This window comes from Meriones unguiculatus, chromosome 7, assembly GCF_030254825.1.
Source record: "Meriones unguiculatus strain TT.TT164.6M chromosome 7, Bangor_MerUng_6.1, whole genome shotgun sequence".
NCBI classification, from domain to species: Eukaryota; Metazoa; Chordata; class Mammalia; order Rodentia; family Muridae; genus Meriones; species Meriones unguiculatus.
The window spans coordinates 77,589,999-77,604,975 of record NC_083355.1 but is presented as its reverse complement, the minus strand read 5'-3'; the positions used below and the strand labels follow the sequence as shown (position 1 = coordinate 77,604,975).

General features: G+C 46.4%; 1 protein-coding gene and 1 long non-coding RNA gene across 18 annotated transcripts in view; one reads left to right on the top strand and one right to left on the bottom strand.

Annotated features, from left to right (window-relative positions):
- Positions 1 to 14,977, top strand: part of Trim9 (tripartite motif containing 9) — a 98,402-nt gene that overhangs the window by 50,562 nt on the left and 32,863 nt on the right. For all 17 annotated transcript variants that reach the window (XM_060387611.1, XM_060387609.1, XM_060387601.1 and 14 more), the window contains exons 3-5: positions 1,309 to 1,431; positions 11,185 to 11,295; positions 12,409 to 12,562. In XM_060387611.1, coding sequence (XP_060243594.1) covers positions 1,309 to 1,431; positions 11,185 to 11,295; positions 12,409 to 12,562 — 388 coding nt within the window. The remainder of the gene's footprint in view (positions 1 to 1,308; positions 1,432 to 11,184; positions 11,296 to 12,408; positions 12,563 to 14,977) is intronic.
- Positions 11,829 to 14,977, bottom strand: part of LOC132655245 (uncharacterized) — a 31,630-nt gene continuing 28,481 nt past the window's right edge. Inside the window, exon 2 of the long non-coding RNA XR_009592985.1 lies at positions 11,829 to 12,835. This is a non-coding gene — a long non-coding RNA (uncharacterized LOC132655245). The remainder of the gene's footprint in view (positions 12,836 to 14,977) is intronic.

Below are 14,977 nucleotides of genomic sequence, written 5' to 3'. Positions count from 1 at the left end.
TCCGGTAAATTGGCTTTCTGAAAGACCGTTTAACCCGCGTCAAAGCAGAAACGGGTTTTTAATGTAAGCCGGCCTTTCAAAGCTTCACACACCGGTTCCGCTGGCCTGTTTTTATATGCATGCCTGTGTTAAAACTGTTGATTACCTAGCAGTTTTGTATACTTCCTTCTGTTTTCCAAAGCAGCAGAGTTAATCAATCAGCCCTTTCTTTGCGTTTGCTGGCACAAACTTTGCAGCTCCAGGCTTGCCCCTGCCCTGCCTCTCCATCAGATCAGAGTGTTCTTTCCATGAGAAAACAATAGGCTTCTCACCACCACCACCACCCCTGTACCCCCCCCCCCATACAAGGCACAGAAAGAGGCTCTTAAAGGATGAGAGTCCTCTTCAAGGACTTTCTCTGAGAATTCAAAGACTGTTGCCAGGAGAGCCGAAATTAGCATCCATAGGAGCTGTTGCTCAACCTAATGCTGTCTCAGACAAAGACCCTGTATTTGAAGAAAGTTGCTGAATTAAGTATCAGAGGCCCTTTAGTAATTGCCTAGAACTCAGAATTGCTAATTAAAAGAATTAGCAATTTATATGAAAAAAATAAAAAAAAAAGAATTATGGGTTAAAGTCAAGTAAAAGTGCTATAGCCAGCATTTACTTTAAATACCACAGGGCCACACTGCTTTCATTTTTCTCTGTAGCCCCCTTTCCTCAGCAAGCTGTTATGTCCTATCTGATTTTATAGTGAGAAAACGCTGTTGCCAATATAAATTTTTCTCCATTGTTGCCTTTCTTCATGCAAGGGATAACTACTTTCCCCCATTATTCTTAGACCTCATGTACTTCTGCTGTCGCTGGGTGGCAACACTGGATCCTTGTTTCATGTGGGGGACCTTTCCCATCCCTTCTTTTTTCTTCTGTTAAATTTAGGAATCCTTTCTCTCTTCTGCCTTGACTCTACCCTCTTCCTCCTAGGTACCACTTTCCAGCCTGCAGAGTTGAGTACAAACACCCACTGAAGGACTTATATATCACCGTACAAGCCAAAGCTTTACCGTACTTATTATAATTCAACCTGTGGAGAAAGTTTCTTTTGATAGAAGTCAATTTAAGTCACAAACACCTACCTTTTTACATCGAAATTGAAAGTAAAACGCCTGTACTATAGAATACAGTTTGCTGGTAGTTTGGAAACACTCGGTGTGCTCTAAGGACAGAGCTCCTTCCAGGCTCTTCAGTAGGGAGGACTAGGGTGCCGTGGTTTCTCTGAATACCCAAGCTCCCCATCCGTGTGCCTGAGACGTGTGCTCTCTTGTTCAGGAAAACAGTGTGGAGTTTGAGGCCTGCCTGGTGGCACAGTGCGATGCTCTCATTGATGCCCTGAACCGCAGGAAGGCTCAGCTGCTGGCCCGGGTCAACAAGGAGCATGAGCACAAGCTGAAGGTGAGCCGCAGCCCAGGGCCAGTGCGAAGCAACCATCCAACCTCCCGGGCAGTGGTGGGCAGTCACGGGTGGGTGCCATACCTCACCCGCATGGTCTGGCCAGACAGGAGCAGGCACATCCCTTCATTCTCCATTTACTCATTCAGTTTCCTAACTGAAATCTGCTGAATGACTTCTCTGGGCTGGATATGCTGTGGGTATGGAAATAACAAGATAAATAAAAATATGTCTGCATTTGTTCTACTCTCCCAGGAGGGGCAAATGTTAAGAAAGGCATCCAAGGAAAGTATACTATAGGCTAGTTTTTTCAAAGTCAAGAAGAGATTGTGAATCCCAGGAACTGGATTGAGAGTTTAGATGAGGGTGGTAAAATGTATTCTTGAGGAGGTAACTGGAATATATGTTTTCTAAAAACAAATAAACATATAAAATTTGTTTGCAAACTTCAATAGAGATGTTGGCCACACAGAATAAAGCCAATGTGTTGTAAGTCCCATTGACAGGACTGATCTTGCAGCCTGTGATAACCTGCCTGTCACCCATTGGCAACAAGATAGGGAGTGGGAGCAGAAAGGAGTCCAGTCGTTGGCAGTGAGCTCAGGCCTGGGAAGGGGCAGGGTGTGCAGTAACTGGCTGGGGTTAAAGTAGGAGAAGCAGGCACCTTCAAAGCCATTGTGTTGGTGTCAAGAGGTGCCCGAGCCACTTTGAGGGAGGTCAGTGGCTTGGTGACAAATATTACCCAGCAGACCAGTTACCTAACACCTGATCTTTGAGGACAAGAGAAATATCATTTCCTAAATCAGATCCTGGTAGGATGGCAACGTAGTGGGAATGAAAACCTTTCTCCCCTGCCTTTTACTTGGCTTGTCACTTAGGGGACACTGCTGAATGGAGGCAAGGCTTTCCCAGGGGTGCACCTTCTGTGGCCTGTGCATGGCAGCCCACAGAGTCCTGGATGATGGAGTCCCCACTATACAGCCCTCTCCTGGCCATGTCTGCTGGTTGGGCGTCACCACCTCTTCCGGTATCTACTTACTCACCTGTGGATTTCTTAAAGGGACTCGTGGCAAACTGTATACTAATTTCCTAAATGCAGGAGAAACTGAGGAAGTCACGAACATCCCACACTTGCCCCTCCCTAACTGTTTGTTGGATAAGTGTTATTGTGAGTATCTTTCTTACAGGTTTACCGAGTCTGAAAAACAGCTTGACTTGACAAACATTTTATCTCACAGTCAGGTTAGATCTGAGTGATTTTTTAAAAGACTCTTTTTTTTTTTTTTTTTTTTTTTTTCTGAAATCGAACCTTAGCCTTCTGTGGTACATGATCTGCAGTCACCCAGCAGCAACACTGGAAAGCACCCTGGATGAGCAGGCCCTGCCTTTGATAATAGCAAAAGTGAAAAATCTGGAGAGATGTTCTTTGCAACAAGAATATACGAGTTATGTTACAGGGATCGCCTCAATAATTTTCATGGTAGCTCTGTGAGGTCACAAACACAGTTCTTCCTATTCCAGAGAGGAAGGAGTGATAACACTGTGAATTAAGGACTGGCCCCAGGGAGCTGCAGAGCCCAGAATCTGAACCAAAGCCCCACACTGCTCATAACAAAAGTTCCATGCAGAGACCAGGCATTTCCCCTCAGCCAGCCAATGTAAGGTTAGAGCACTGAGAAGGGGTACAGAGGAGTCAGGGGGCACAGTGGTGACCCAGGGTGAGCCCTGCCCTTCTGGAAGCACTGAGCTTTACCCACCATGGCCCCAGCACAAGTGAGCAGCAAGCTTCTGGGGGAGAAGTGGTCAGTGCCATAGACGTTGTGAGGAAAAAACACAGGCAACTGTAATGGTCACAGGACATCCTGTGAGAGAGCTGGCACCGTGCTTGCCTAATCTGTAGGAGGTGGCTGTTAATGGCCCTGCACTCCTGCCTGTAGGAGGGAGGCTGCCTGGGAAGATGGGGGTGATCTTCACAGTCAGTCAGTCCCCACCACTGACATCACTGACTGACCTTCACTGCCATCCCCTGCTCTGACATCACTGAGTGACCTTTGCTGGAGCCCTTCCCTTAATTCCCTATAGAAATGCAGAAATGAGCTTTTACAGCAATCCTCAGAGTATCTTGTGCGTTTTGGAGGTTGTGTGTGTATGTGTGTGTGTGTGTGTGTGTTAGTTATCGAGAATTGGACCTACAGCATCACACACTAAGCAAGCACTCTACTGCCAATCTACACTCCCAACACTCGCTCCTTTTAAAAATTTGAGACAGAGGTCTTTGCTGAATTGCCCGGGCTGGCTTTGTACACACTCTAGCATAAGCAGGCCTTGAACTTGTGACCCTTCTGCCTCAGTCCCTAGACTACTGGTGCTCACAACTTGTGTCACTAGGCCTGGCTTCAAAATACCATCCAAGTCATGCCGATATGTGTAGAATAAAGCTGTGGCTGTCACTGGGGCACAGGTTGGACAGCCATTGCCGCCCTGCTGAGAACCAGGGCTGTAAAAACTTCACCTTCTCCTCAGTGGAGTCTCTTTTTATTAAACAGAGCCAACACTGGCCCTGCAGCCATGAGCACAGTGAGTGTTTTGTGGGGCTGTGTAGTTCCTGTAGAGGTGACTGTAGATGTTCTGTTTGGGAGAAACACGGGCCCGCAATCTCTATGGAAGAAGGAATCAAAGACTGAAAAAGTGTCATTGATCTATATCGTGCCAGCAAACATCAGAGGGCAGGACAGGCCCCTGTGCCCCTTACTTTGTACCATCTCTGCAGGATGGGACTGAGAATATCACCCATGGCCTGTGCAGTAGCTAGCTGCTCCGGATGCAGGAGATTCTTAGGAATGGCATCTACCACACCCCGGGGCCTCTATGTCCTCCTACTGTCCTCATCCCCCACACACAGAAGGGCTGTGCCGTGGGCCACACAGCTGCCACAGGGATACTGGGCAGAGGATGCCGATGCCCTCGTTTCACCCTCCTCCAACTCCAGAGAATGATGGGAAGAGGCAGGTGGCCTATTGTTGCCTTCGGCAGCAAAGCTATTCTGTCTTCAGTCTCCACAATTCGGCTCTGTCATTTTCAGCCAATTGTGTCTGTCGCCACCGGTGCCGCTGCTGCCATAGCTACTGACCCCAGCCTCCAGGAGGTCTCTTCTTTGGTTCTTCCTGTCCTCTCTCCTGTTGTTTTTGTCGCTGCTGAGACTGTGAGGGGAGACTGGCCAATGAAGGACATCCCCACCAAGCCCCAGCGCTGTTTTCTTTGTTGGCTGTGTGGCAGCAATCTCATGCTCTTCCGTTTCCAGGGGCTGCTCTCCGCTGACAAAGAGGCAATGTGTGTGTGTGTGTGTGTGTGTGTGTGTGTGTGTGTGTGTGTGTGCAATTCAAAAGCTGTGGGATTCTGGGAAGCCACTGTGTGTTTACGGGTGATAGTGCGCTCTCATGCCCATCTCTTAGAGCACTGCCAGCCTGAACAGATGTAAGGGTTCTGTTGAGACAAGATGGAGTCGGCTGGGGAAAAGCCTAGAATCCCTGTTACAGAGACCAGGCTGGGTGAGAGGTCCCACTTTGGCACTAACTAGCTCTCTGACTTGGTTTTTCTGAGACAGAGAGTGTACTGTTCTCACCGTGTGGGCTATGGTCAAGCACTTATCACAGTATTCAACAATTCGAAAGGATATGGGTGCTTAGCACAGTCCTCACTATCAGACACTGGAAAGCACTTAAGACTGTGCTCAGTCTGCAGCACTGTAGAGTACTTAGCAGAGTACACAAGTTTTAACTTTCACCTCTGTTGCTGGGAGAGTAAGTGGACTTATGATACCGCATATCACACTGAAGAACTTATTTTCCACACACACTGTACGTAGGCAGAATTAACTACAGACCGTTACTTCCTTCAAACACATGGGATTCTTTTTTAGTGGCCTGTGGCCACTAAATCAGTGGCTGATTATTCTCTGAGCTATTTTAGCAGTTTTGTTGTGCTGTTTAAGATGCTTTATGAAAATCAGGAAGCGGGAAGGCTTAGATGAGAGATGTGCAGGTGCAGCTGTATTTGGGACTCGCTTGAGATGTAAATTGAAGTTACTGATCGTCTGTGGTTTGAAAAAAGTGCACGGAGCCGTGTGTCTGCTTCAGGTTGTGATAGGCTGAAGCGAATGACAGAATGACAGAAAGGCATTAGAGAAAAGTCTCTGTGGACTTCCAGGAAAGATTCCTTGTTCGTGTGTGGATCAGTTGTGCAGTGCTGTGACATCAGCGGAGGGTGTTCTGTCATCATCCTTCCCAGGTCCTTCTCTGCTGGGCACAGCCCCAAACTGTCCCCACTCTCCTGACAGCCTCACAGGGAATCTGTGACAACATCAAAATTTGCCATTAATGAGATCAATACTTTTTGTATTTTATAAAAATTACACATTTCCACTTCCTTTTGAAAGTTCAGTGTGCTACCTGGGAATTAATTTTGTCTATAATGTTCTCAAAACTTGATTTCATTCTAAAAGCATCTTAAATGTGTTCTCTCTCTCAAGCATTTTAGAATGGTTCAGGTTGAAAAGTACAAGCTGACAGACATCTTCTTGCTCCCTACCACCTGTAAGAGGCCTTGGAGGCAATAAGCATGGTTGTTCATAATTATTTGAGGGGCAGTCTAATCTTTAAAGTGCTTGCACAGTTGGTGAATTTGGCATATTGAAAAATTACTTTGTGAAGCCGTAATGATAAAGCTTGCTGGGATAACTCCATATTGGTGTAGGGCCTCCGTATGTCCACCATGGTTATATGTAGGATGGTTCCTTTTGGAGCCTACTGTACCACTGAGTTTTCTTAGGATAGTTCTGAAAGAGAGAGAGAGAGAGAGAGAGAGAGAGAGAGAGAGATGAAAAAGAAAAAGAAAGAAAGAAAGAAAGAAAGAAAGAAAGAAAGAAAGAAAGAAAGAAAGAAAGAGAAAACAATCCATTATATGGCCATGTCACTAAACAGCAAAACTTCCGTCATGAGTTATAAGTGCTACTGGCTTATAAAACTGCTGACTCAGGCTATTTTCTTATTGTTTCCCAGCAGAAAGATGACCCTTTGATTAAGGAATGGGAGAAAAAAAGGAAATATAAGCACACTCACAAGGAAATTTTAGGTTATTAGGTACAGCTAGTGTCAGCAAGAAAAAGAAATTAATTCCCCAAGTACCAGCCCAGTCTGGTGAATGCAATAAGACCAACTCAGAGAATCAGTTGGACATTGGGATAAAGACTTGTGTAAAGCCTTTAGAACAACTTGAAATCTTTACCCACCCTCACTTGAGAAGGCTCAACACTAATAACCTAACTACAGGCATCACTGAATCAAGCCTGTCGTTCATGCAGAATTACTTGCTGAGTTTCATTTGGCAAGTTCTGTGGTCCTCTGCTTCCCATATATGAATAGAGCTGAAAAAGTTTGTGTACACAGAGTTCCCACTGTCCCCAAAAAATCACCAAGATGCCACCACACACAGTCAGGGCTCCCTGTGAGTAAGGAGCACACATTAATACTCCGGCCCACTCTGGCAATGCCACTGCAGGGCAGTCTCAGGTGGCCTTTGATGTCCTTTGTCTGCCACCCATGGCCGCCATTCCTCTGCATGGATGGATTGCCACCAGGTTCTTCTCTTCCCAGAGCTTGGGCTTCTCCCTCCGCTAACTTTTCTGAGCCAGGACACAGTCTTCTATACAGCAAGCTGCACATATCCCACGCAGGGTTTACCCAGGAGGCTGCTGGTGACAGGCACACTTCAGAGTAGAACACTCACAGCTCTGCTGCTAAAATCCCAAGCTCGCCTTAAAACAGGTGTGTATTACGCTTGCTTAATGGGCCTGCTTCTTTTCTTAGGTGAAAACTCAAGCTTCAAAGTTGTCTTTGTGAAAACTGCTGTCAGGTAAATTCAAACATTCACGCCAAATTTGCGATTGGAGATTGGGGAAAAAACATTTGCCCGAAACCCTGTGGGAGAGTAATGATATATAGCATTCTTTTTTCATTTAAATTCCTCCAAGTTTTAAGGAATACATTAATTTATTCTCTAAAGGATAAAATGATAAATGATATACTTCCAGGGGTGGGGAACAGGAGAATTCTATGTTTAGTTAATCAAGCCAGGACACTTCACCTCTAACTCCTAGTGAGACCATTCGGAGCATCCTCAGGTGGTCATTGTTCTTCAAAACATGGTTGGCTGCACAGAAACTTCCCCACCAACCAGCAAAAACAGTGGGGAGCAGATCCTTCAGGCTGAGTCTTGAAAGCTCATGTGCTTAGATAGAAAAGAGAAAGTAAGAAGGGTTAAAGGACTGTGCTCAGGGTGGGGGGGATAAACTGTGATAGAAATAATAGATTACATTTTGAAAAGAGGAGAAGAGGAAAAATAATATTATCATTTACTCAGGGTGACAACTTCTAAATGATCTCTCTCCAGCATCCACAAGGGGAGCGTGATTTAAAGTTATTCTGAAGAATAAATAAAGAGAAATAATTATAGACACATGAAAAACGGAGAGGTGGATGGAATTCTAGAGTTGGGACTTATCTTGTCCACACTCAGACACAGTGGAATCCTCTTCCCTCACACCATGCCTCCATGCGGGCTGTACCACATGAGCTGATGGCAGGAATCCCATCAGCCGTTATTGATGGGGATGTGGTGTGGTCGGAACATGTTCTGCCTGGGTGTATATACAGTCCCCTGGGTGGCTCTGCGCTCCTGAAAAAGCCCGAGAGGCCGGAGAAACAACAGACCTTTCTTAGACTGTCCTTTCCCAAACAGGGGCTAGTGTCACGCCCTGACCCGAGGAGTGGCCCTCATTGCTTTTGCCATCTATCAAAATAAAACCATTAAAATGATCCCTAGATACCTGCTGTCTGCAGAGACCACTGCTCTTCTGATCAAATTCTCAAAGCTCCCCCCGGAATCATGGGGTGTAATCCAACCCCCTCTCCCGTGGGAACTGGGTTAGACGCCAATGCACATGAAAGCAGGGGGACGGCTCTCCCAGGACCTAGTTGCGTCACTCCTGTGACTCGCACTATACCCAAGGAAAGGGACTTGACTCCTGCCAGCTGCAAACAGTGCCAAATGGTTCTCTGGGGCACCAACATCAAAGTCCAAAAAATGTGTAACTCACACAGGGGCCAAGGGGGAGACAGTCTTGCTTCCTAAAAAGGGACTTCAACAAAACCACGAGCAAAAATACAGGACAATAAAGAGTGGAAAGAACAGCCTGACCGGAAAGCTAAGAGGTAAAAGAGCTGAGAAAAGTCTTGACAGGGTAAAATACAGCCTCCTCCCTGGGGCTAAGGAGACAGCTTCATGCACCAAGGATTTTGATGTGCAAGTGTGGGGAGCAGAGTTCAGCTCCCCAGCACCCACATAAAATGCTGGGTGGGTGTTGTGGCTGGCTTCTAATGGTAGCTTGGGAGGCAGACAGTGGGATTTCCTGGAGTAAACCAGCTAGCCTGCCCACCTGACTACCTAGCAAGACTACCTGACTTGGTGATCTCTGGGTTCAAGCCATCTGACGTCAGCCTCTGGCTTTCATAGGCACATGTACATATATAAATGTATGCACACATGTACACACATCATGCACATATATGCAGTTTTGGGGTTGTTTTTGTTTTGTTTTGGGAGGGAGTTGGTTGGCTGGTTGGTTGGTTGGCTGGTTGGCTGACTGGTCAGTTTTTCAAGAACCATTTCTCTGTGTAGCTCTGGCTGTCCTGGAACTCTCTCTGTAGACCATGCTGGTCTTGAACTCAAGAGACCCAACTGCCTCTGCCTCCTGAATGCTGGAATTAAAGGCATGCATCACCATTGCCTGGCTGAAAATTTTTCAATTAATTAAATAATATTTTTTAGATTTTACAAAGTGATTATACTCTTTAAATATATAACTATTTGGCTGATCTCCACAAGGTAGGAAATCTCAGTTCAGAAAGTCAATGTCAGTATACCCCCAAACCACTGTTCTGAGAACCCTGCTTGACTTCATTTTTAGCAGTGATTTTTCAACCACTCTTCTGGACGGCTGATGAAAATGTAACAAGAACAAAATCAGTCCTTGGGAGAGGCAGCTGGGGAGCCCATTCCTGTTCTGCACGCTGAAGAGTCACCAGTTCTAGGGCAGAGCGACGAGCTTTTCAGGAGTTGGCAAAGAGCCGCACACTTGTTAAACAACAAAAAAACAAACCCAAATCAACCTTCCTTATGAAGGATAATTTAAAAGCAAGTTGGCCTCGAACTCAAGAGGCCTGCCCGCCTCTGGCTCCTGAGTGCTGGGATTAAAGGCATGTACCACCATTGTCTGTACCACCGTAAGGAAAATTTAAAAGCAGACACAGAACTTTAGGGTGTTGAATGGTATCCTTATTTCAGTACACACATGCCATAAATTGTCACAATACAAGAATAAAAGCCAGAAGCGAGTGAACGAGTGGGTAGAAAATGATGAAGACACTAAGTGCCCTATAACAGAGGAATAGGAATTAATCATTATTACCCACTCACTGGGATATGTACAGAGCCAGCAGCATTCACCGAAATGCCTATGATGTACAGTATTGAGTGTGGGGAGGTAAAATGTCAAACGCTGAGGTCTGTAAATATAAGTGAGTCTGGTTCCAGGGAAAAACTAACAGGAAGTATCGAAGTGCTGTAGGTTTTTTACATCAGGTTGCTGAGGTGGTTTGAGATGCTCTCCATCTATCTTTTGGCTCTTCTGGGAAACAGGTGTAATAATCCTTAGCGGAAGTGAACTGAAAATCGGAAATTAAAAGGAGCAAGGAAAAGCTTTTAACACTTGTTAACCCTTTCCATAGTATACGTAAAATTTAAAACGCTGAAACTCTGGGGCTTCGACAAAGCTGTATTAATATCATGGAAGCAAGTGTCTGCAGTTTCTGGGAAACTTGCGGTTTCATTCCATTTTTCAAGTGCCCCTCAGCTCACTGTGCAGAGGTCACAAAGATGAACGCCTCTGGCTGGGCGGAGGTGGCGCACGTCTACGTTCCTTTAATGGAGGAAGCGCCGTGCTTCCGTCCCTGGGCAAAAACTGCTTCCTGGAGGCAGAATGCGTGCTGGAGGAAAGTCCACACGGGCTGTAACAGACCCACAGGTCTGCAAACAGGACCGACTGGAGAGGCACTCCCCGAATGACACCGTGACTCTTACGTAGGTCCCTCTGTCCCTGTCACTTGCTGCCATCATCTCCGTGCTGTACAGGCCCCGCCCCAGCCGTCTGGTGCCCTCCCATCCACTCAGGAAAGACTCAGATGACCTGGGGCTCAGGTGGGGAAACCCTCTGGAAGAGATAACGGGCCAACAAAGAGGGTGAGCGCTGCCAGTGGCCGGGCTGCTGCCTGCGGGGAAGCTGCAGCTCCCTGACAGCCAGCTCAGGCCTTCACCCCAAGAACAGCTCACAACCGGTGTCGACTTCAGAGAAGAACGTCCGAAGGGTCCTGTGCACCAAGGTCACCAGATCCACAGGTTCAATGTTGTCACTCCTGAAACCTCTTATGAAGGGTCCTGTTGTTAGCAACTTCCTGTGAGGACCTCACCCACCCGTCCTCCGGGGCCTGAGTCCGCACGCAGAGAGCGGCACAACGCATTCTCCTCCATGTAGGCCCCTTCCCATGAGGTCCCCGGATTCTGCTCTGAGGGAGCTCTCCAAGGCCCCGTTGTTCTGCCCTCTGCTGTGTCGCACCCACCTTTCTGTTGTCTCAACAACCTCAGGTGGTTCGGGACCAGATCTCTCACTGCACAGTGAAACTACGCCAGACCACGGGCCTCATGGAGTACTGCTTGGAAGTGATTAAGGAGAACGACCCCAGCGGCTTTCTGCAGGTCGGTATTTACTAGTTTCTGCCTCCCATTTCAGATACCCCACAGCACTGAGTGTAGGACGCAGAGATGGGGCACCCAGCTGCCTGGCTGGGTCCCTCAAGAGTAGAACCTACCCGCATGCGCAGTGAGTGTAGGGAGCCCTTTGCGGAGCTCCACCGACTTCCGGGAAGTCTCTGGCGTCCTGCGCTACAAGACTCGGAAGCGCATGGGCCGAAGGGGCGCATGGGAAGCTTCTGTTCTTGGGCTTAATCATGAAAACATAATTCTCTGTAATTTCCTCCAAAGAAGAAAGTATTGTCTCGCCCGAGAACCGGGGGTTCTCCCTAACCATTTTGAGCAGTTTTGTCAGCTGAAGTCTTTGTGTACAGGGCTCCTTCCTACTTTGCTGCCACTGCTTCTGTTCAGCAAACTAGTTTCTTTTTTCAGTGGTACTATGAGAGGTTGTTTTGTTTTGGCTTGTTTGTTCTTCATTGTCAGTTATGAAGTGCTGTGATGTAAGCTGGGGGTTATTTACACTTTTGATACCAATGACAGGGAGCTTTTTTTTTTTTTTTTTTTGGACATGTAGATTTTTTTTTTTCCAGTGCACTTTCTGCAACCAGATGAGAGAGACAGATGGGGCTGAGTGTGAGAAATGAAAGAGGTCTTTTCCCAAGAATCAAGGGACAGTCACACGAAGATGTAAGAGGACACGGAGCAGCCTTTCTGGCTTGCGGACCTCATTCCTGGATTTTGTCTGGCTGCCCACACCTTGAGACAGAAGGGTAGAGCTGTTGATTCTATAGGATGAACGGGTTTCCAATGTGTATCATATTTTCCAGAGTTGACAGCATTTGGAATTTTAGTCATAAATGTATGAGCATGAGTCATTTAACAGCTGCTAATTATTTCTAGTGCCCTCCTTGTGACTCAAGAAAAAAAAAAAAATGTTCAGCTTTGGTTCAGAAACTGTGGGCTACCCCAGTCATGATACAGCCTTTCTCACCGCGCACGCTGAGATGGCAAGAGCTTGAGGTCCTCATGATTTGGTGTTAACACCCACAAAGCGTCCAGCAGCAGTGTTGTGGTTGGAAGATGCCTCTGTGTTTCTTAGGATGTGGTCTTTGTGGTTAGATTTCAGATGCCCTCATAAGGCGGGTTCACCTAACTGAGGGCCAGTGGGGCAAAGGCGCGCTCACCCCCAGAATGACCACGGACTTGGACCTGAGCCTGGACAACGGCCCTCTGCTGCAGTCCATTCATCAGCTGGACTTCGTGCAAGTGAAAGGTGCGTCCTTGTGTCCTGAGGGTCAGCACACCGTCCTGAGCGGGGGCTGCTGCTTGAAGCGCGGTGGGTGACCCCGCGACAAAGATTCTTAACATCCAGAGCGAGGCTGGAGAAATGGGGTCAGCGATGCAGAGCACTTGCTGCCAAGTGTGGTGGTGCACTCCTGTAATCCCAGTGCTTAGGAGGTACAGGCAGGCAGGTTTCCGTGAGTTTAAGGCCGTGCTGCCGTACACAGAGTTCCAGATCAGACAAGACTACGTAGGAAGACTCTGCCTAAAACAGAGGAATAAGAATCAGAAGGGGAAGAAGAGAAAGAAAAGAAAAGGAGTGCTTGCTGCTCTTGCAGAGGACTCATGTTCAGTTCCCAAAACCCACTCAGGCAGCTTATCTGTAACGCCTCCTTCAGGCATCTGAGGGCACTTACACACACACACACTCACACACACACTCACACACACACACACACACACACACACACTTGGATAAAATCTTTTTAAAATCTAGAGTGACGATTACCTTTACCAGGAAATGAAAACACCTCCATTCTAGCTTGTAAGCTGAGCAAGTCAGATAAACTCAAATATACTCAACTCTAGACTCACTGACAATCAACTCTGAAGAGTTGACACAGAGATTGTGAGGAGGGATGTCACGGTGTATAGCTAGGACCTTCCCACAAGAAGTGACCCCAAAATCGTGTCAAATATCAAGGAAATCTGGCATTGAAATGGAAGCTTCCTCTTGGATGGAGAGAGTAAGCCAGGTGCTGAGGAGGTAAGAGGATGACTGTGAGCCTGGGAGAGAATAAAGACCTGAGGCAAACTTAAAGGTTAGCTTATGGAACTAAACACTATGGCAAGATCTGTTTGAAGTTTTTGTTCTTGTGTTGTTGTTGTTTTTAATGTCGGACACCAAAAGAAATTGTAAGTACTTCCGTTAGAAATTCAAGCCAGCTAAGCAATGGTGTTATTTATGGCAACCATTATGAAAACCATTTCTGATGTTTTTTTTTTTTTACTTTCATGTTTCAAAACACATTCATAGAAAGCTGCAAAAATAAGTTCTCTGTACCATTTATCTCCTTCCCCCGCCCCCAGTGGCTACATCTTGCATAGCTACAACACAGTAACAAAACAGTTAAAGTTGACACTGAGGGAGTGTATGCATAATTCTGTGACATCTTATGACATATGCAGACTCATACAGCTACCACCGCAATCAAAGATCTGTTCCAAAGCCAGGTGAAAAGACAAAGACCTGTAGCCCCAGCTATGAGGGGGCAGAGGCAGGGGCATCGCGATTTCAGACCAGCGCAAACTAAGATTCCATCTCAAGAACAAAACAGAAAGGAAATCCTTCATCACAACTCAACCCACCCCCACCCCCACTCAAACCCCTGACCACTGTGGCTCTGCCCTAAAACCCTACCATTAACCGTTTCAACACTCTCTGACCTTTTTTGAAAAACTGAAGAAATTGGGCCAGGCATGGTGATATATTCCCTATCCTGGTACTCAAGAGGCAGAGGTGGATCTGTGTGAGTTCCAGGCCAGCTTGGTCTCAAACAAAGTAGATATAAACCTTTCCAACAATTAAAAAATGAAAACAATACTCTTCGGGGTCACAGAGGAAACTCTGCAATTAAGGGCTGTGCTGCTCTCGCAGAGGGCCAGAGTTTGGTTCCTAGGACCCAGTCGGGCAGAACACCGCTGTCAGAAACTCCAGCTCCAGAGAATCTGACATCTTCTTCTGGCCTCTGCAAGCATTCACATCACAAACCCAAACGCACACACATAAGTAAAAATAGAAGTAAAGTTGTTTTTTGTTTGTTTTTTTTTTCAAACTGGAGAAATTTCTTTTCACTCTTCACCTCTCAGCTTAAGCATCCACATAATATTAATCCTAAAAGTAGATGCTTTACAAACTGTGTATGTTAGAAAGAATATCTACCTATTTCTACGTATCACTAGGAGAGTTCTATAACCAGAGAAGTTTTAATACCATTAGGACTGCCATTGTGGGTGAACTCATACATGTGTTTGGCGCTCATACGTTTTTCTTTTCATGACCCTTTGCTCTTGGTTTCTCAGTTTCCTCATTTTCTTAATTGATAGGCTTTGCTTTGAGATAATGCCTTAGTCAATGTTTAAAGTGATGTGTAAGTTGTAAGTTTAAATGTTTTGTTGTAGCAACAAAGCCTGTGGGCACTTAGGGAATGTTAATCAAATCGGACATTATTCCAAGTGCCAGTGACTTTTTTCACCTCTGTTCTCACAGTCCGCTGAGGAAACTGGGGCACAGGAGGCCTATGTCACAGCAAGTAGTGGGACAAGGATGCATCCCAGGGAGTAACCTCAGAGCAACACACTAGTGTTTTTTGCAATTTCTTTCTACAAAACTAGTGCCTTCCAGAGT